At 38.2% G+C, this 15,967-nt stretch overlaps 1 protein-coding gene across 5 annotated transcripts in view; it reads left to right on the top strand.

Annotated features, from left to right (window-relative positions):
- The window catches only part of CDH9 (cadherin 9), a 128,909-nt gene that overhangs the window by 90,590 nt on the left and 22,352 nt on the right, over window positions 1-15,967 (top strand). For 3 of the 5 annotated variants that reach the window (XM_007059918.3, XM_043540221.1, XM_043540222.1), the window contains 3 exons: window positions 9,311-9,430; window positions 10,744-10,911; window positions 14,743-14,930. In XM_007059918.3, coding sequence (XP_007059980.1) covers window positions 9,311-9,430; window positions 10,744-10,911; window positions 14,743-14,930 — 476 coding nt within the window. Of the gene's footprint in view, window positions 1-9,310; window positions 9,431-9,579; window positions 9,697-10,743; window positions 10,912-14,742; window positions 14,931-15,967 lie in introns of those variants that run through there. The other 2 variants (XM_043540223.1, XM_037893296.2) reach the window with 2 other exon arrangements.

The following is a 15,967-nucleotide window of genomic DNA, read 5'->3' on the forward strand; positions in this document are numbered from 1 at the left end:
CAATTTTCAGTGTTCAGTGACGATAAAGGACACATCAAATAGACTAATCACAGCATAGGAACAAAGAGCCAAGATTCTGACATCTTCACTTAAGTTGCGTAGAACCTTTTTTTCAATAGCAGTCCCATTGATTGCGACTCAGAGAGTAAGGTGCTCTGTGGTTTTAGTGATGGTGTCAGAATCTGGCATCAGCTTTGCTGTAGCACAACCATGCTGACCTAAGCATCAGAAAGGAACCTCTCTCCCCTTAGTCCATCTTGGTCTTTTTCCTAATGCAGACATTAAAATGGCTTTGAAAGTAAGGGGAAAAATATAAAAGTCTGTACATTACTGGGTTTGCTGTTGCTAGATTAGCATGTTTTCATTTTAAAAACAGTTTTAGTTTAGCACACTGTTTAATTTTTTTTAATATAATCGTTTTGCACAATGAAGCGCGCAGAGACAAAACTAATAATAGGAGTAAATGTACTAAATAAATTGTAGGAACACAGCAACATTATTATTGCATGAGCATGTGTCTGTGGTCTGTTAGTGATGGTGATTCAGCATGCATTCCATATGACAGTGAAATTTCCCCCTTGTCTATAGTTTGATACACTGTCTTCACAGAATCAGGGACAGAGAGGTAAAAAAGGGCTGATGTGGGTCATCTGGTCTGACCCCCCCAGCTTATTCAAAGGAGTACTTTCTATATTATTCCCAATAATGTTTTATCTATCCTGTTCCTGAGTATCTGCAGTAAGAGTGCTTCTACCATTTCTTTTGGCAGTTCATTCAAGGGGTCTGTAGCTTTCACACTTAACAGGGCAGACACAGGGGTGCTGGGCTTCTGAAACCGTCCATAAAATCTGTAGGAAATTCAAGCACTCAGTACTAAATCCAAGCAAAACTTTCTGCCCAAAACATCCCCGCCCCAAAAAAGCAGATTTGAGTCATCTGAAACATTTAGCAAAATCGAGTCACTTTTACTGAATTTTACAATCAAAAAATGTCCTAGCCAAAAAAAAAAAAAAATCTAAATGTTTTGTTTTGACACTTTCAAAATGAAACATTTGATTTTCTGACTCAAAGTGACCTTTCATTCCAAAATATACTGCAAATCTATCTTAAAAATAAAAATTGAACATTTTGGTTTGGGTCAAACACAACATTTCTCCCCCAATTTTGGGGTCAACACAAAAGGACTTTTTTTTTTTTTTTGAAAGGCCCACAAGCCGAAAAATGCAATCTCTACTCAAAACGTCTCAGGATTTCACCCAAGAACCACTTGTTTGCACATATTAATATCCTCATCTCTTACAGCTCTGAATAAATTATATTCCTTCATTTATATTGTTTACACTCTATAATCACGTTCCTCTTGAGTTCTCTTTTTGAGACTATGCGTCAAATTCATCCCAACTCCGCTGATACTTATGTAGTCACATCAGGAATGAATCTGATCCTATATAATTAGTGTCTGCAATCTCCTCCTTGTATCTGCTTTGTTGGCATAAATTTTATTTTCTTTAGTTTTTCTATACTGTTATAATATGGGACCGAAATGGCTCACATTATATAATAGCACTACAAGACCAAAATTCCAACTGAGGCTGCATAAAGACTATCTAGAACAGCATTATTACTAGAGCTGATGAAAAATTTTTCAATAGAATTTTTTTTCTGTCAGAAAATGCTGATTCATTGAAATCAAAACATTCTGTGGGAACATGTTGATTTTGATGAAACTTCATTTAAAACAATCTAAACAAACTGTTCTGATAAGGTCTAAATGTTCCATTCTATTTCTGCTTAGAGCTTATCAAAACTTATTGGAACAAAACATTTGAATTTTTGTATGGAAAAAACTTTTTGTTTCAAAATTTATTTTAGATGATATTATATTATATAACTGAAAATTAAAAAGTCAAAAACCTAACAAAACATTTTGATTTCCTCAAAACTTAGTATTTAAATTAACCCAAAACAAACACACACAAAATCAAAAATTTCATTTTGCAAAAAAATTAAAAATTCTTTGATTTGTTCCAATTCAGAATTAACACAAATTTCAAAATTGTGGAATTTCCTTCAAAATGGAAATTCCTGTTCCCATACAGCTCTGATTGTGACATTGCTGGCTTTCATGTGCTCTCCCTATCTATGAATCCAAGACTAGTAGTGGCTTTTTCCACAATGGCAATCTCCAAGCTCATATTGAGTTTTCTATGTGACCTCATATCAAAATATTTCTTAAATCACTTTTCAGCCAGCTGTCTCTATTAACCTCCTATCTATCTATATAAAAGATGCTTTGAAATTAAGAACAAGTGTGATCAAGCCCTTTGGGAATAAGAATATTGTTCTTTGTACAATAGTTGTGTGTGTATTAAAACATTTAAAATACCTGTCACCCACATCTAATCAGTTTTGTCAAAATACCTGCCAAACTTGTTCATTGAAGCGTTCATGGATGCATGCATGCAAATGCAGTCCATTAAATATCACTGTTGCCAGTAATTCTGTCAGTAATACTGACAGAGTAATACTTCACTCAGCCCCATGGCAAATGCATGACAAATAGTGCAATGTACTGGAGGAGCAAATCAGAAGGTTTATTGTCTCATAACACCAATGTAATAATCCAAACCTCTTTAATATAGCAGATTGGGTGAGGGCAGAAGAGCACAGGAAGAGAGTCTTTATAGTTCAAGCACAGGACTGGGAAACCAGGAACTCCTGAGCTCATGGATGACATTTTCAAACGAGCCTAAATGATTTAAGAGACTAAGTCCTATTTTCAAAGTGACTAAGGCACTAAGAGCACAAGTCTCACAGACTTTCAATGAGACTTACTGTATGTCTACATAGGAGCTGTAGGTGTAATTTCCAACTTGGATAGACAGACCAGTGCTAGCTTTAACCAAGCAAGTGTACTAAAAATAGCAGTGAAACGTTAGGTTTGTATTTGAAACGCTAGGTATGTATTCAGGGCAGCTATCCTGTCCCTGCTGCCCATGTAGCCATGGCTACGCTGCAATTTTTAGCATGCTATCTTGATTGGAGCTAGCTCTGGTATGTCTACCCAAGCTGGAAATTACACTTCCAGCTCTAGTCTAGACATACTTTTAGACTATGTCTACAGTATGAGTTGTGGTGTGATTCCCAGCTCTTGTACATACCCTTTCATTAACCTAATGGCAGCTAGAACGAGTATGAGTACATGAGCTGGCCATTCCTGCCTCATAGTGCACACATAGCATTAGACTCCTAAGTGCAAAAGTGACTGTTAAAAATTACATTTAGGCACTTTTGAAAAATTTTACTGAGCTCTTGATTCTGACACTGATTCACTATGTGCCCTTTGGTAAGTCAGTTAGACCAACATTTTCAATTGTTAATACCTAAACAAGATTTTCATTATTTATAATATGGTAGTTCCTAGAGGCCACAACCAAGACTGGGTCCCTATTGTGCTAGATACTGTAGAAACACAAAGGGAGAGATGTCTTTGCCTCAAAGAGCTTATAGCCTAAATAAACAAGACTGATGAATGGTGGGGTGGGAAACAGAGATGAAATAATGTGTTCAAGCCCATTCAGCCATCTTATGGCATGTCCCATAATCAATAGGTGGCTTGATTCGCTTATGTGTTGAGCACCCTCATCTCCTAGCGGAAGATTATATATGTGGACCATCAGCAGGACTGAACCCAAAGTTTGTAAAGACTTTTGATGATAAAATGCCTAAATCTAATAATAGAGTAAGTTCTTTCAGTGATTGCTTACTTAAAAATTGATTCCAATCATCTAGGCTCAATAGTAGCTAACTATTTTGTTGTTTTAAAAAAAACCAAACCTTAATGTGACTGGTCTAATTTCACAATGCATATGACCAGGATAACCCTGGAATTTGCTGCATTGCCTTCTGCTTCAGACTTTGGATTTCTCTTTCAAATTACAGCTCTTTATTATCTTTTCCACAAAGTCCACAGTATCTAACTACTACAGCAGCAAAATGCTTTCATGAATCACGCATTAATGTAAATTTTAGTTACCAATAATATCTTTATTTACAGCAGTCACATAAAAAATGATTATTTGCCACAGTTATATTAATGTTTACAGAAGCAGGCTTTATCAACACACAAACACGAGTTTTCTCAGCTGACAAAAATGTCCTCACATCAAACAAATGTAAGGTCAGTCTGGTGTCCTAATAATAGTGCACCATATTTTCACTGTCATGTTAGAGATTCAGGGCTGATTTCTGATTACTGTGTGTCATGTCCTGGGTTGCTAAAGGCCGGGGGCACTGCAGAGATCATTATTTATTCTTATTATAGTAGAATCTAGAAGCTACAATGAAGATTGAGGCCCTATTGTACTAGCTGCTTTTCAAACACATAGAAAGAGTCAACAATCTGTCGGTCTTCATAGTCTAAATAGAGGAATAAGACAAAGGATTAGAGGAGCAACAGGCATAGAGAGGAAAACTGTCTTTCCCAAGGTCACTCAGCAGGTCTGTGATAGAATCAGGAGTAGAACACAGTCCCAGCCTAGGGCACTATCCACTGGACTATGCTGCTTTCCTTCTCAGGGACTAAGCATCCAAGCCCTGGGATGGCAGGGGTTTTCTGCATCCCATTTCTCTCAATAGTGACCCTTTTAGTTGATGTAAGTAAAAGAACTATGGGTCACCAAAAAGCTTCCATATAGTCTTTGTTGGCCAAATGAACTGGACACAATGGGGAGCTTTGAAGATGAGGAGAAGCAATTGTGCAAAAGAGAAACATCCTCAGGGCTCTGCCAGAGACACAAAAAAATGAAGTGTTATGGGATTGTCTAGATATTGCACAGCTATGATTGCTGCTGTTGGCTTCAGCATTTTCTTGAAAACTATAATTTCACCTAAAAACTTATTTGAAATTAGATTTGGATATTCTCCCTTTTATGAATCTGAATTGTTACTGATAAGGAGCCATATGGTGGCATTTAGGCACTTTCCCACATTAAGGGCTTACACACAACTGCATCTCACCAAGAACAATCAAGAAGGAACAATTCCTTTCCAAGTTCCCCAGTGCACAAGGTGTAGCCTGCTCCCTCACTGCATCAGGCCCATTCTTTGGGCTGACATGGAGAAGAAAGGGGTTATAATTAGAACTGTGGGGGTTTTTTTGTTTGCTGGCATTTCCAAAAACACTGAGAGAAATTGTTTTGGGCAGACCCAAAGGGAAACTTTTCGGCAAACTGAAAAGTACAAAAAATAATGTTGTGACAAATGAAACACTATGTTTGATCCAAAATGCTTCATTTGTATTTTGATCTTTTAAGGATTTAATTTAAAAAAATAAAAAGGAATGAAAGTTTCAACGCAAAAATTCATTTCAAATTGAAAAAAAGGAAACATTTTCTTTAGAACATGTCAAAATGAAACATTTTGATTTTTTTCTTACAAAACAAAACCTTTAATTTAGTTTTTGTTTTGTTTTATTATTCTATTGAAACAATTTGGACAAAAAATGTTTTGTCCAACATTTTATCTAGTCAGTCTCATCCTCTTGGCTCCTTTTGAGACTATCTGCACCCTCAAGGATATACAAAGGGTATAGTTGCTATACTTCATGCCCCACTGCTGGCAGATTTTGGCAACAGACCTAGAGTATCCCTATCGGCTCCGCCACCACACACCTCCCTGCTGCCAGCACAGAGGTGCAGCCAGAGTAAAGATGACATATGCAAGAAACCCATCCTTGTGCTGATTGCCAGTTGCTATTTCAGTCCATGGGGACTATTGGCAGCGAGTGTAACTTAGAGCAGCATCTCCTCTGCTTGTAAATATTTACAGCACATTGAAAAAAAAAATGAAAAAGAAACACTCAGGTGGTTATAGTTCATTTTTTATGGAAGACCCATCATTTTATATTGTCTCTCTTTAATTACTGAAAAAGTCCCAAATGCCATGCTTTAACCTGACTACTTTCCTTCTCTGATTGTCTCATCATTGGTATGGTATGGTTATGCTAGAAGTGCTTCCTTAGGCTGTACCTACTGGGAGGACAGGGATGAGGAGCCAGTCTCCAGAAAGGATAAACACATGTGGACATGTACGCATACCAACATTTCAAACTACATCACTCTGTCTTTTCCAGCTCTTTGTTCCCTCCATAATGTTTTTCAAATTTGCCAGCAGGGCACCAGAGGCATAATTACCACCAAACAAAAACTAAAGTTATTGTACTGAAAGTTGTTGTACTCCAAAGTACTGACCAGCAGGATGGCAAGGGTTAGGAGTGTTATTCAGTTTTAGCCATTCTTTCTCAGTTAGACTTTATGGAATTATTTTATTATTGTAAATGCATTATATTTAGTGGCAAGAGCATTTACTCCACACAGTATTTCAGACAGATTAAATATACAGCAGCTTAGTCATATTACATCTGTCTATGTGGTAAGATTGCCTTATGGTCCTTCAGTACAAGTCCTAGTAATGCAATTGAGGAGAGCATTTCATTTCAACATATAAAAGAAAGCTTTGGGGAGAAAAAAAGAAAAGTGAAAACATCTCATATATGCTAGAAAGGACAAGAATGATATCACCCCTACATTTACAAAATACATGTATTTATGAAATACTGCCTCCATAGTATTGGTGGGAGATTTATGCTAATAGAATGAACTATAGGTTTTGTGGGGGAAAGAGGGTTGCTTTTGTGAGAGGAGGTAGGGTTGTATTGTGCAACAGTTACTTATGTTTTGCATGTGGCTCCTGATTAAAGCTGACCCAAAAAAGGGGAATCCCTTTTTGCCACATAATGTGCAGTTTTGAATAAAAGAAATGTCCCAAACTGGGACAAAATGTCAAAAATACAATATTTTTTCACAAGAAAGGTTTTTGCAGGAGTGGGTGGGTGAAATTCTGTGGCCTGCGTTGTTCAGGAGGTGAGACTAGATGATCATAATGGTCCCTTCTGACCTTAGTATCTGTGAATCTATTCTGTTCTAGGAATTGGGGGTGGTGGGGGAGAGGCTTTCTGACTGCTGTAGAGGCCATTCAGCCTTCCAGTCTGGAATACTGTAACTCAATTTTCCTGATTAGACAATTAGTTCACTAGAAAGCAGCAGCTGATACATTGCGTAGTGGCCAGTTTGCACAATGGTACAAATCAAAGAAAGCATATTTCACCAGTATTTCACAAACTGCACTAGAACCCCATTCTGTGTCACATCCAATTCAAGGTTCTGATACTGGTCTACCAAGCTCTGACTAGAATAGGTTAGAGTTCCTTCTGCAACTTCCCCCTGTTTGGTTCTGACTGTCCCAATGATTGAGAGAGCAAAAATAAACCCAAAAGAAATATAAGGTAGAGGTTTCTCAACACAAGCCAGACCTCACCTCTGGATCACTTTCCCTAAGGAAATCATCTTCAAGCTATACTCCAATGTTCACCTTTTCACCAAAGCATTCCCCAAATACCCACATTTGATGAACAAGGTAAATATGTTTACAGTTTCGGACTACAATTTAACACAAAGTACATCAGAGAGTTATTCATCCTCCTCAATAGGTTTTTTGTTTTCGGCAGTTCTTATTTAACTCCTAGACGCCACTGCATATAGGGATGCAGATCAGTTGCTGGTTGGGAATGTGTTCTATACACGCAGCCTGAACTGAGATCTGGATCTTACCTCGTAACTGGGACAGGAGGAGGAGGGTGGGGGTAAAGCACCAAACTTCCTTCAACAAAGGGCCATATTAGCTCCTGTGGTGGCAGAGGCCTAATTTTACCTGTTCAACTCAGCATCTGATGAGACCAGTTATGTTCTACATATGTCTGTGAAAGAATCTTGTTCACCTTGTGAATTACTTAATCCACAGACAGGCTGGATGCTATGATTATCTTCTATCCTTTACTGACACAGTTATCCTTAAACACCCCCTACTTCTGCATTATCCTTACAGCTCTCGTTGGTTTGTAGATGACCTTTGACAGATTAAGCAGGTAAAGAGAAATCTAAAGAGCGTGGGGCAGAAATTCTCCTCAGAGTTTGACTGATTGTGACATAAAGCATTTTTTATAATTTTACTACTTGTTTTTGTTGCAGAGGAAGAAATATTCCCTGTCTTCTACCATGCCATTCACAATGCCCTAACCAGTAGGTACTGTTGCCACATCACAAATGGTAAACAGAGTTGCATCTAACAAGACCCAGTAGCAGTATCTGTCCTGCTGGCCTTGCCATAAGGGAGTACCATAGAGTTCTGCTCTGTCATTCCCTTTGCTTAATGCATGTGTGAAGCCCTGAAAGGAATTATAGAACATCTCTGTTCCATCAATCCCAGATAATGTGGACAGACTTTTTCCCAGTGTCTAGTCAAGACTGGTGCTTTGCTGAAAGGGTAGCTGACTGAAGCTCAACCTAGATGAGACAGAGGATGGGGGGAAAAAAACAACTAAAGGAAATGACAGAGGTGATATCTCCCCTTCCATGGATGGAGTATACCCACACCTTTTCTTATTCAGGATCTGGAGACCCTACAGGACATCCAGAAAGAAGATGTGGCCAAAAGGGTATTTTTCACCATCTGCAGTTGGCAAGGAGTTAATGATTTACTTTATGATTCTGTACTCACTGCATTTATCCATGCATTTGTCGCTCCCCCTCGCCCCCAAACTTCCAAAAGGGTTACTGATCTGCTCAGAAACAACAGCTATGCCAAACATTTTTTTCCCTTTTATAGTACTTAGCAGTGCTTTGCACAGAAGTCATTTATACCTGTGTTTCACAGGATTTTAAATCTTAATCTGTGTCCAATTCAGTGTATTGGTTGTATAAAGCTATTTATGGCATGGGTCCTCTGTATCTCAGAGACCACCTCATCATTGTGGCCACCACTTGAGATTAGCTGAGATGTTCCAGTTGAGAGCAGAGTGTTTTCAGAGGACAATCCTCAGATCTTGGATTTGCTGCCCCCTTGATCAATAAACTCATGATGTGTTGGACTTTCAGATCATGCATCAAGGCCTATCTGTTTACCCAGACTTTTTCTGAAAGATGGGTTTAAGGGAGGCTTATTTTGTTTTGTTTTTTAATTCTGAGTAAAATGTGTTGTTTTACATTTTATTTTAATTTTGCATGGCGAAGGAATTATTTTGCTGGCAACAGTTAACACTGGATTAGTTTGATGTATTCTGTGCAGGTTTTGATTGTTCTATGCATCTGGTCATTACATAGATTTTATAAATAGAAGAAAAATGTGTACATCAGCCTTATGATCTAAATTATCTCTTTTCATATGATAGATTCTTTGTTTTGTTCCTATTCAGGAACTTCTGTTATCCAAGTGACAGCTACAGATGCTGATGATGCCAACTATGGAAACAGTGCCAAAGTAGTGTATAGCATCCTCCAGGGACAACCATATTTCTCAGTGGACCCAGAGACAGGTCAGCAACCCTTTCTGTCTTACTTGTCATAATTACAGAAATACACACAGGGATAAAGATCCTTCTCACTCAAGTATTTATACCCAGTTTTATAAAAAATGCTAATTAAATTGTTCAAGTACTGTTTAATATTTGTCCAAAACTCAGAATGAATATGGACTATCTACCTGGTTTTAAGCAGAAGACCCCCTTGATTTCTGCTTGAAAACTCATGGCGTGATATGGCCCCATATTATTAAGGCAGTGAACCTGCAGCACCGTAAAATGTAAGTTTTATTTTCTTAAAGTAGTAGGAATAGGGAGGGTATTTTATACCTGTGTTTGGCACTGGTGAGACCACTACTGGAATACTGTGTCCAGTTCTGGGGTTCATGCTTCCATAAGGATGTTGATACATTGGAGAGGGTTTAGAGAAGAGCCCTGCAAATGACTACAAGATTGGAAAACATAACTTATAGTGAAAGACTCCAGGAGCTCAGTGTATTTAGCTTAACAGAGAGAAGGTTAAGGGTTGACTTGATCACAGTCTATACTTACCTACTTGGGGTCAGAAATCTGATAATAGAGGGCTCTTCAATCTAGCAGGCAAAGGTATAATAGGATCCAGTGGCTGGAAGTTGAAGCTAAACAAATTCAGACTGGAAATATGGCACAAAAAATAATACTGAGGGTAATTAACTAACAGAACAATTTGTCAAGAGTTGTAATGGGTTCTCCCTAAAAAAAATCTTTAACTCAAGATTAGATGTTTTTCTAAAAGTTATGTTCTAGTTCTGCCACAGCTAGTGGACGGGAAAAAGGAATTAATTTATAGAAATCCAGTGACCTGTGCTATGCAGGAGGTCAAACTAGATGACCCCAGTGGTCCCTTCTGAAGTTAAAACCTTTGAATCTATTGAAGTTTGAAATAGTGAGTCCACGATAACACAGAATTCTGCCCTTTTAATGAAAAAGCGGTATAATGCAGAGACCACTCCAGGGTTGGAGCGAATAACCTTATCAAAATAATAGCCAGGGAAACTACCTGAAAAGCTCTCATTAATGTGACAAACCTAACATTTTTTTTCCTCATCAAAAGGATAATTACATGGATTTAGCACAGTCCAAACACTGAATCATTGCACTGCTATATTTCTGTCTTTTCTTGCAATCACATTAAATCGGTCATGGATTAAAAGCCTTATTTGAATACACCTTCAATTTTATTTGTTTGCCTGGGATTAACATCCGTACAATATATTTTACATAAATCCATTTTAAAACTCAGGGATTAAAGTGTTTTTTGTTTCTCCCCTCTTATTCTTTTATCCAAGGAATAATCAAAACTGCTTTACCAGACATGAGCAGAGAAAACAGGGAGCAGTACCAAGTGGTCATCCAGGCCAAGGACATGGGAGGCCAGATGGGAGGATTATCAGGGACCACTACGGTGAACATCACACTGACTGATGTCAATGACAATCCACCTCGATTCCCCCAGAGTATGGAGCCTTTAATAGTTCTGCTGTGTTTCAAAAAGCTTCTTTAAAATTGTTTAACCATCACCATCTGGGATACTTTTTCACATCTACAGCTGCACTGCTGTGTCTGCTTATGCTGCAGCTTTGTCAAAGCATATGGGAGTCCACTTTAAAAATAAAAGACAAACAAACTTCTTTAGCAGAATAAACTTACTTCCCAAACCCTTAAAATAATTTCAACAGGAGCCAATAACCCATGGTAATTGCAATGTTATGTCTGAAACAATTTATCGTTACAGCAAATACATTGTAAAATACAAGGTCAGCTTTTCAGAATAGCTCAGTATCCAACCCACTTGGGCACCTAAATAAGTGGTCTGGTTTTCCAGTCCTCATAATGGGCATTACTGGGTGGTTAAATTTTGTTGAAAATCTGGCCACTTCATTAGGTGCCAGAAATCTGGCCCTAGTTGCACGTGCTGAGTAATTTTGATAATCTGGCCCATATTTTACATGATTATATTTTTGAAAGAAAACCCTTTAGGCTGCAAAAATGGCAACCAAGGAAAAGTGGGATGGTAGAGGGGATGTGCAATGTGATGTGGACCCTTTAATCCTAGACGGCTGGTTTAAATCTGATCCCAAACTGATTAGCAATCAAAAGTTGTTAAAAGCAGCACTTGATGACTGTTTGGTAAGCTATATGAAAATATTTCAAAGTTTCAGTTCAGTATCTGCTAGGAAAATATCCACATTATTCAATTACTATTGCCTTTGGCTCTGATTGGGGTCCTTGCTTGCACTCTCATCAGACCCACCAAAGACTGAACAAACATCAAGGCTGATTTAGAGACCACCTTTCTGGATTTATGGAAACCTGTAAGGCACTCAGATACCATGGTGATGAATACAGGAAAAATACCTTATCGCCCAGTCCAGAATGGATTACTATGTTGTGAGTTTGCTAACCTAATGACCACCTTCACAGGGCAAGCTCAGGCCACTGATTTCTCAACAGAATGCTCCCATTTGACTTCAACAGGGAGTTCTGCTAAAAAAGAAATCAATAGCATAATATGGTCCATGAGGTTTTATCAGATTGGAGATGTTGAACCCAAAGATGGGGTATAGTTCTTTGCACTGAATTACACGATTGGCCATGGAGTTGCAATCTAAAACTAAAGGCTATGTAATAGTAAATAGTTGTAATGTAACTTTGGCATCTGAAACCCTGGAGCCTTTGTTCCTGCTGGTAGTCTTCAAGGTTAGTAAAGGACCTGTCCAAAGTCTATTGAAATCAGTGCAAGTCTTTATGCTGCCTTGAATGGGCTTTGGATCAGGTCCTTAATTAGAGTGAAAGTTACACCAGTGCAAAGGCCACATACAAGGCCCTATGCAGTGCACTGCTTAAACCTCACTGAAACACAGAAGGTGATATGGAAGGCCTTATCTGGGCTGGACACACTGAGATGATTGTAACATTGGTAATGACCAGTCCCCTTTCTTGCCTTGCTTCCCAGAATGCTGGTTTCCTGCTTCTCCTGCAAAGCAAGAAATGAATGGAAACTCTACAGGTTTTCATTCCTCCTCACACAGTCATGAACTGGAGCATGTTTCCAAAGGATGCTGATTTTAAAAATCTGCTCCTCCTGTATCTAATTACCTCCCTTTCTTCCCTTTATGTGAGGCTATAGGATACGGGGAAACTAGGCCCAAAGGGGAGGAAGAAGTTGCATGTGAAAGAGACAGGAATGAACTCCAAAATATTGAAGAATAATTTGATTTATTTGAGGGGCCAGAAAGAAGGGAAATTGACAGACTCTCGCGAGAAGCCACCATGGCTTGGACTAAGTATGTAAGGAAAGGTTTTTAAGAAGGTACAGTGGTCTGCACACAACTAGTAGACCTGAGCTATGCACAATATAAACGATAGGAAGGGCAAGAGCTTTACAGAATTGTACCATATGATCATGAAAAAATGGACACTTCAGGAACTGAATTATACCCTAAACCAAGTTGATTATCTTATATGCTGACAATATGCAGGTCACGGACATCGTCTCAATTACAGTGACAGCTTTCAGAAACAAACTCACCCAAAGGAGGTGTTCCCCTGATATTTCTGGACTTCTCACGTCAGGGAAAAATTGAAGTGTCATGACTAAGTTTGTGCCTCTAGGATTTCTGGCTCAATTGCCAGAATGAAAAGTTTAGATAAGCCTACAATTGGAAAAGGTCAGCCTTTAGAAGGCTGGTTGTCATAAGGTCTAACTTCTAAACAGTTTTCAGCCTGTTGTAAGAGAGTAACATGAATTTTGCAGCCTCACTGGTTTGCAGCCCACCACTAATTTTTCAGTTATAGGGTTGACTTTCTATCAGCAAATACAATTCAGCATCATACTATATCACCCATTTTTTTCACAAATCTCTAAAGATAAGACATTTCCAATGAGTCAGAGACTGTGATTTAGGTGCATGACACTGGGGATAGACATTCACTTAACCTTCTTTAGCCCACACAAGGATCTGTTATGATCAGTGTACTTGGGAAAACTCAGAAACTGCTCTCTCAGTGTGACACAAAATGGATGAGAGAGTAGAGAAAGGCCATGGCTGCATCGGAGAAGAACTAGTCACATCAAGTGATATAGGCCGTACCTGCTATAGGCTGGTGTAGCTTGTACAGTCTGTCTGTTCATTAAACCACTCAAATAGGGATTGTATCTTCTTCAGGCACACTGCCTTCACCAAGGTTGTCTTGGTCAGGCAAGGCTTCACAACATATCCTACATGGGTTCCAGTTTCTAATTGTTACGAGTGGCATGTTGCTAGTAACTAAGTGAGCTGTGCAAATGACAGATAACAAATATTCAACAAATTGGCAGGCAAAATGTCTGCAAACTTCTCACACCTTCTTGTTACTACTAAGTATTTACCAACACTGTTTTAAGAATTATTTTAACGCCATATCTTGCTAATGGAAGTTCAAGTTATATTTCCTGATTGTGACTGGTCAAAAGACTCATGTGATATTATTCCTGTTCTGCAGGAGCCTAACTTTACAGTTAGGTTTTTGGTACACACGCTGGGAAAAGATAAATTTAAAATTTACCTTCTGTACTAAGATGTGCAAGGTTAAAATTCCAGGCTAGTAAAAAACCTGATTCCACAAGCATTAACAGAAATCAGGCATGAAAACAAACGTGTCCAAAGTGAATTAATTCAAGAATCTGAACACATGTGTACAATTTTCATACAGTTCAAGCAGTTAGCAGGAATATTACATATTACACATCTCAATTGCTTTTTGCGATATATCTGTATTATATGTTTCCATGAAAAACTTACATCTCACATAAAACACACTTAAAACTGTTCAAGGCAATTTCAAAATAGAAATCCTTGTCTATTGTATTTTAGTTTCTTCTTCAGATCCGCTATTTGTTTTGAAAACTGTGGTTCCTAGAGAAAAAATAACTTCTGGAATCATGGAAAACATCTTTAGAAGATAGACAAAATAAATAAATCCATTAACTACTCAGGGTCATAATCACTGCTGTATTATTGTGCTTCTATCTATGTTCCTTTCATCTGAAGTACAAAAAGAAAAGTACATAAAGGATACAGTACTAAGTGCCTTTGAAGTGTCACACTTTCATTAAAAAAAACAACAAAAATTTTCATTGACAGTTAAGTCATCTTTGTTTTAAAGTTTACTCCTGATGACTAAAAGCACTTTTCTTAGAATGTTTCAACTTTCAAGGCAACTGAAAGAAAAAAAATCTAGGGGAAACAAAAGGCATTATTTAGAGAGATGAAAGACTAAAAAAAAGTTTGATTTAACTTTTCCAGGTACTTACCAATTCAGCTCTCCTGAGTCTGCATCACTTGGGACTCCTCTCGGCAGAATAAAAGCCAATGACCTCGATGTGGGTGAAAATGCTGAGATTGAGTATAGCATTTCCAAAGGGGAAGGATCAGACATGTTTGATATCATCACTGACAAGGACACACAGGAAGGGATTATAACCATCAAAAAGGTTTATTTTTCCTCCCTCTCTTTTTATTACACTTAGCACTCCAGGTGGGTTTTTTCTTTCCTCAAGGGGGAGGGCAAAGGAAAGTCTTACCTGGGGTCACCTGATGAGAAGCTGTATTAGTTTTGTTGTCCTCTTTTTTCATCAGCTATTGTTATTCCCAAGGCTTGGGGGAATTTTCTTGGCATGTCACTTCACATAAAGCAATATTCTCAACAGTTGCTGTCTATCAAAGAGACACTCTCACAAACAATAGTTTTGAAGTAGAGGCATGAAAATCTGGAGGGGTTCAACATCTGAACTCTGCAGCGTGGTTCACAAGGGGTTGAGGTGAACAAAATGTTGTAGGTTTGCCTGAAGGTCTGAGTTTGATGAACTCACACCTTTAAAGAGAACTAACCCACTATAGATAACCTATCCTCCTGTAGCCTTCCTGTCTCTCCACTGAGGGATTTCTTCTAGAGCTGCAAGAAAGGTTCAACTCAAACCTCCAGCCTACTTAAAATCTGCCCTATTTCCATCATACCTTGACAGTTACATGACATGTCAACAGGTGCCCTCAGATAAAAGGAATATACAGAACTTGAATTCACAGACAATCTGTGATTCTTTAGGGCTTGAAATTGGCCAGATAAGCATATTGAAAACTACTTTGAGGTTATTTGAATACACATTTTAGGCTACAGTTCACACTATTTTGGGTTTGTCCTTGGGCTGTTGAGACAGATCATATGGGGTAACTCATGATACTTTCCATTTCAGCCATTAGCCTCAATTTTTTTTCTACTGAACATGTGAACCCCTGCAAATATGAATAAAACCGTAAAACCCGAACCTTGCTTGCATAATTCGATATGAACATAAATCCAAACTCATTTAAGCTTCATCAGCTGAGAACCTTTGCAAAGCGGTTCTGATAAAGAATTGGCAATCCCATTTTGAAAATGAAAAAATTGGAAACATTATGAATTATTTTCACATTTTTATGCAAAATAAGGCTGAATGAATGTGGTCTGGGCTACTGTAATTCTGGTACTTCC

Source organism: Chelonia mydas, chromosome 2 (assembly GCF_015237465.2).
Source record: "Chelonia mydas isolate rCheMyd1 chromosome 2, rCheMyd1.pri.v2, whole genome shotgun sequence".
NCBI classification, from domain to species: Eukaryota; Metazoa; Chordata; order Testudines; family Cheloniidae; genus Chelonia; species Chelonia mydas.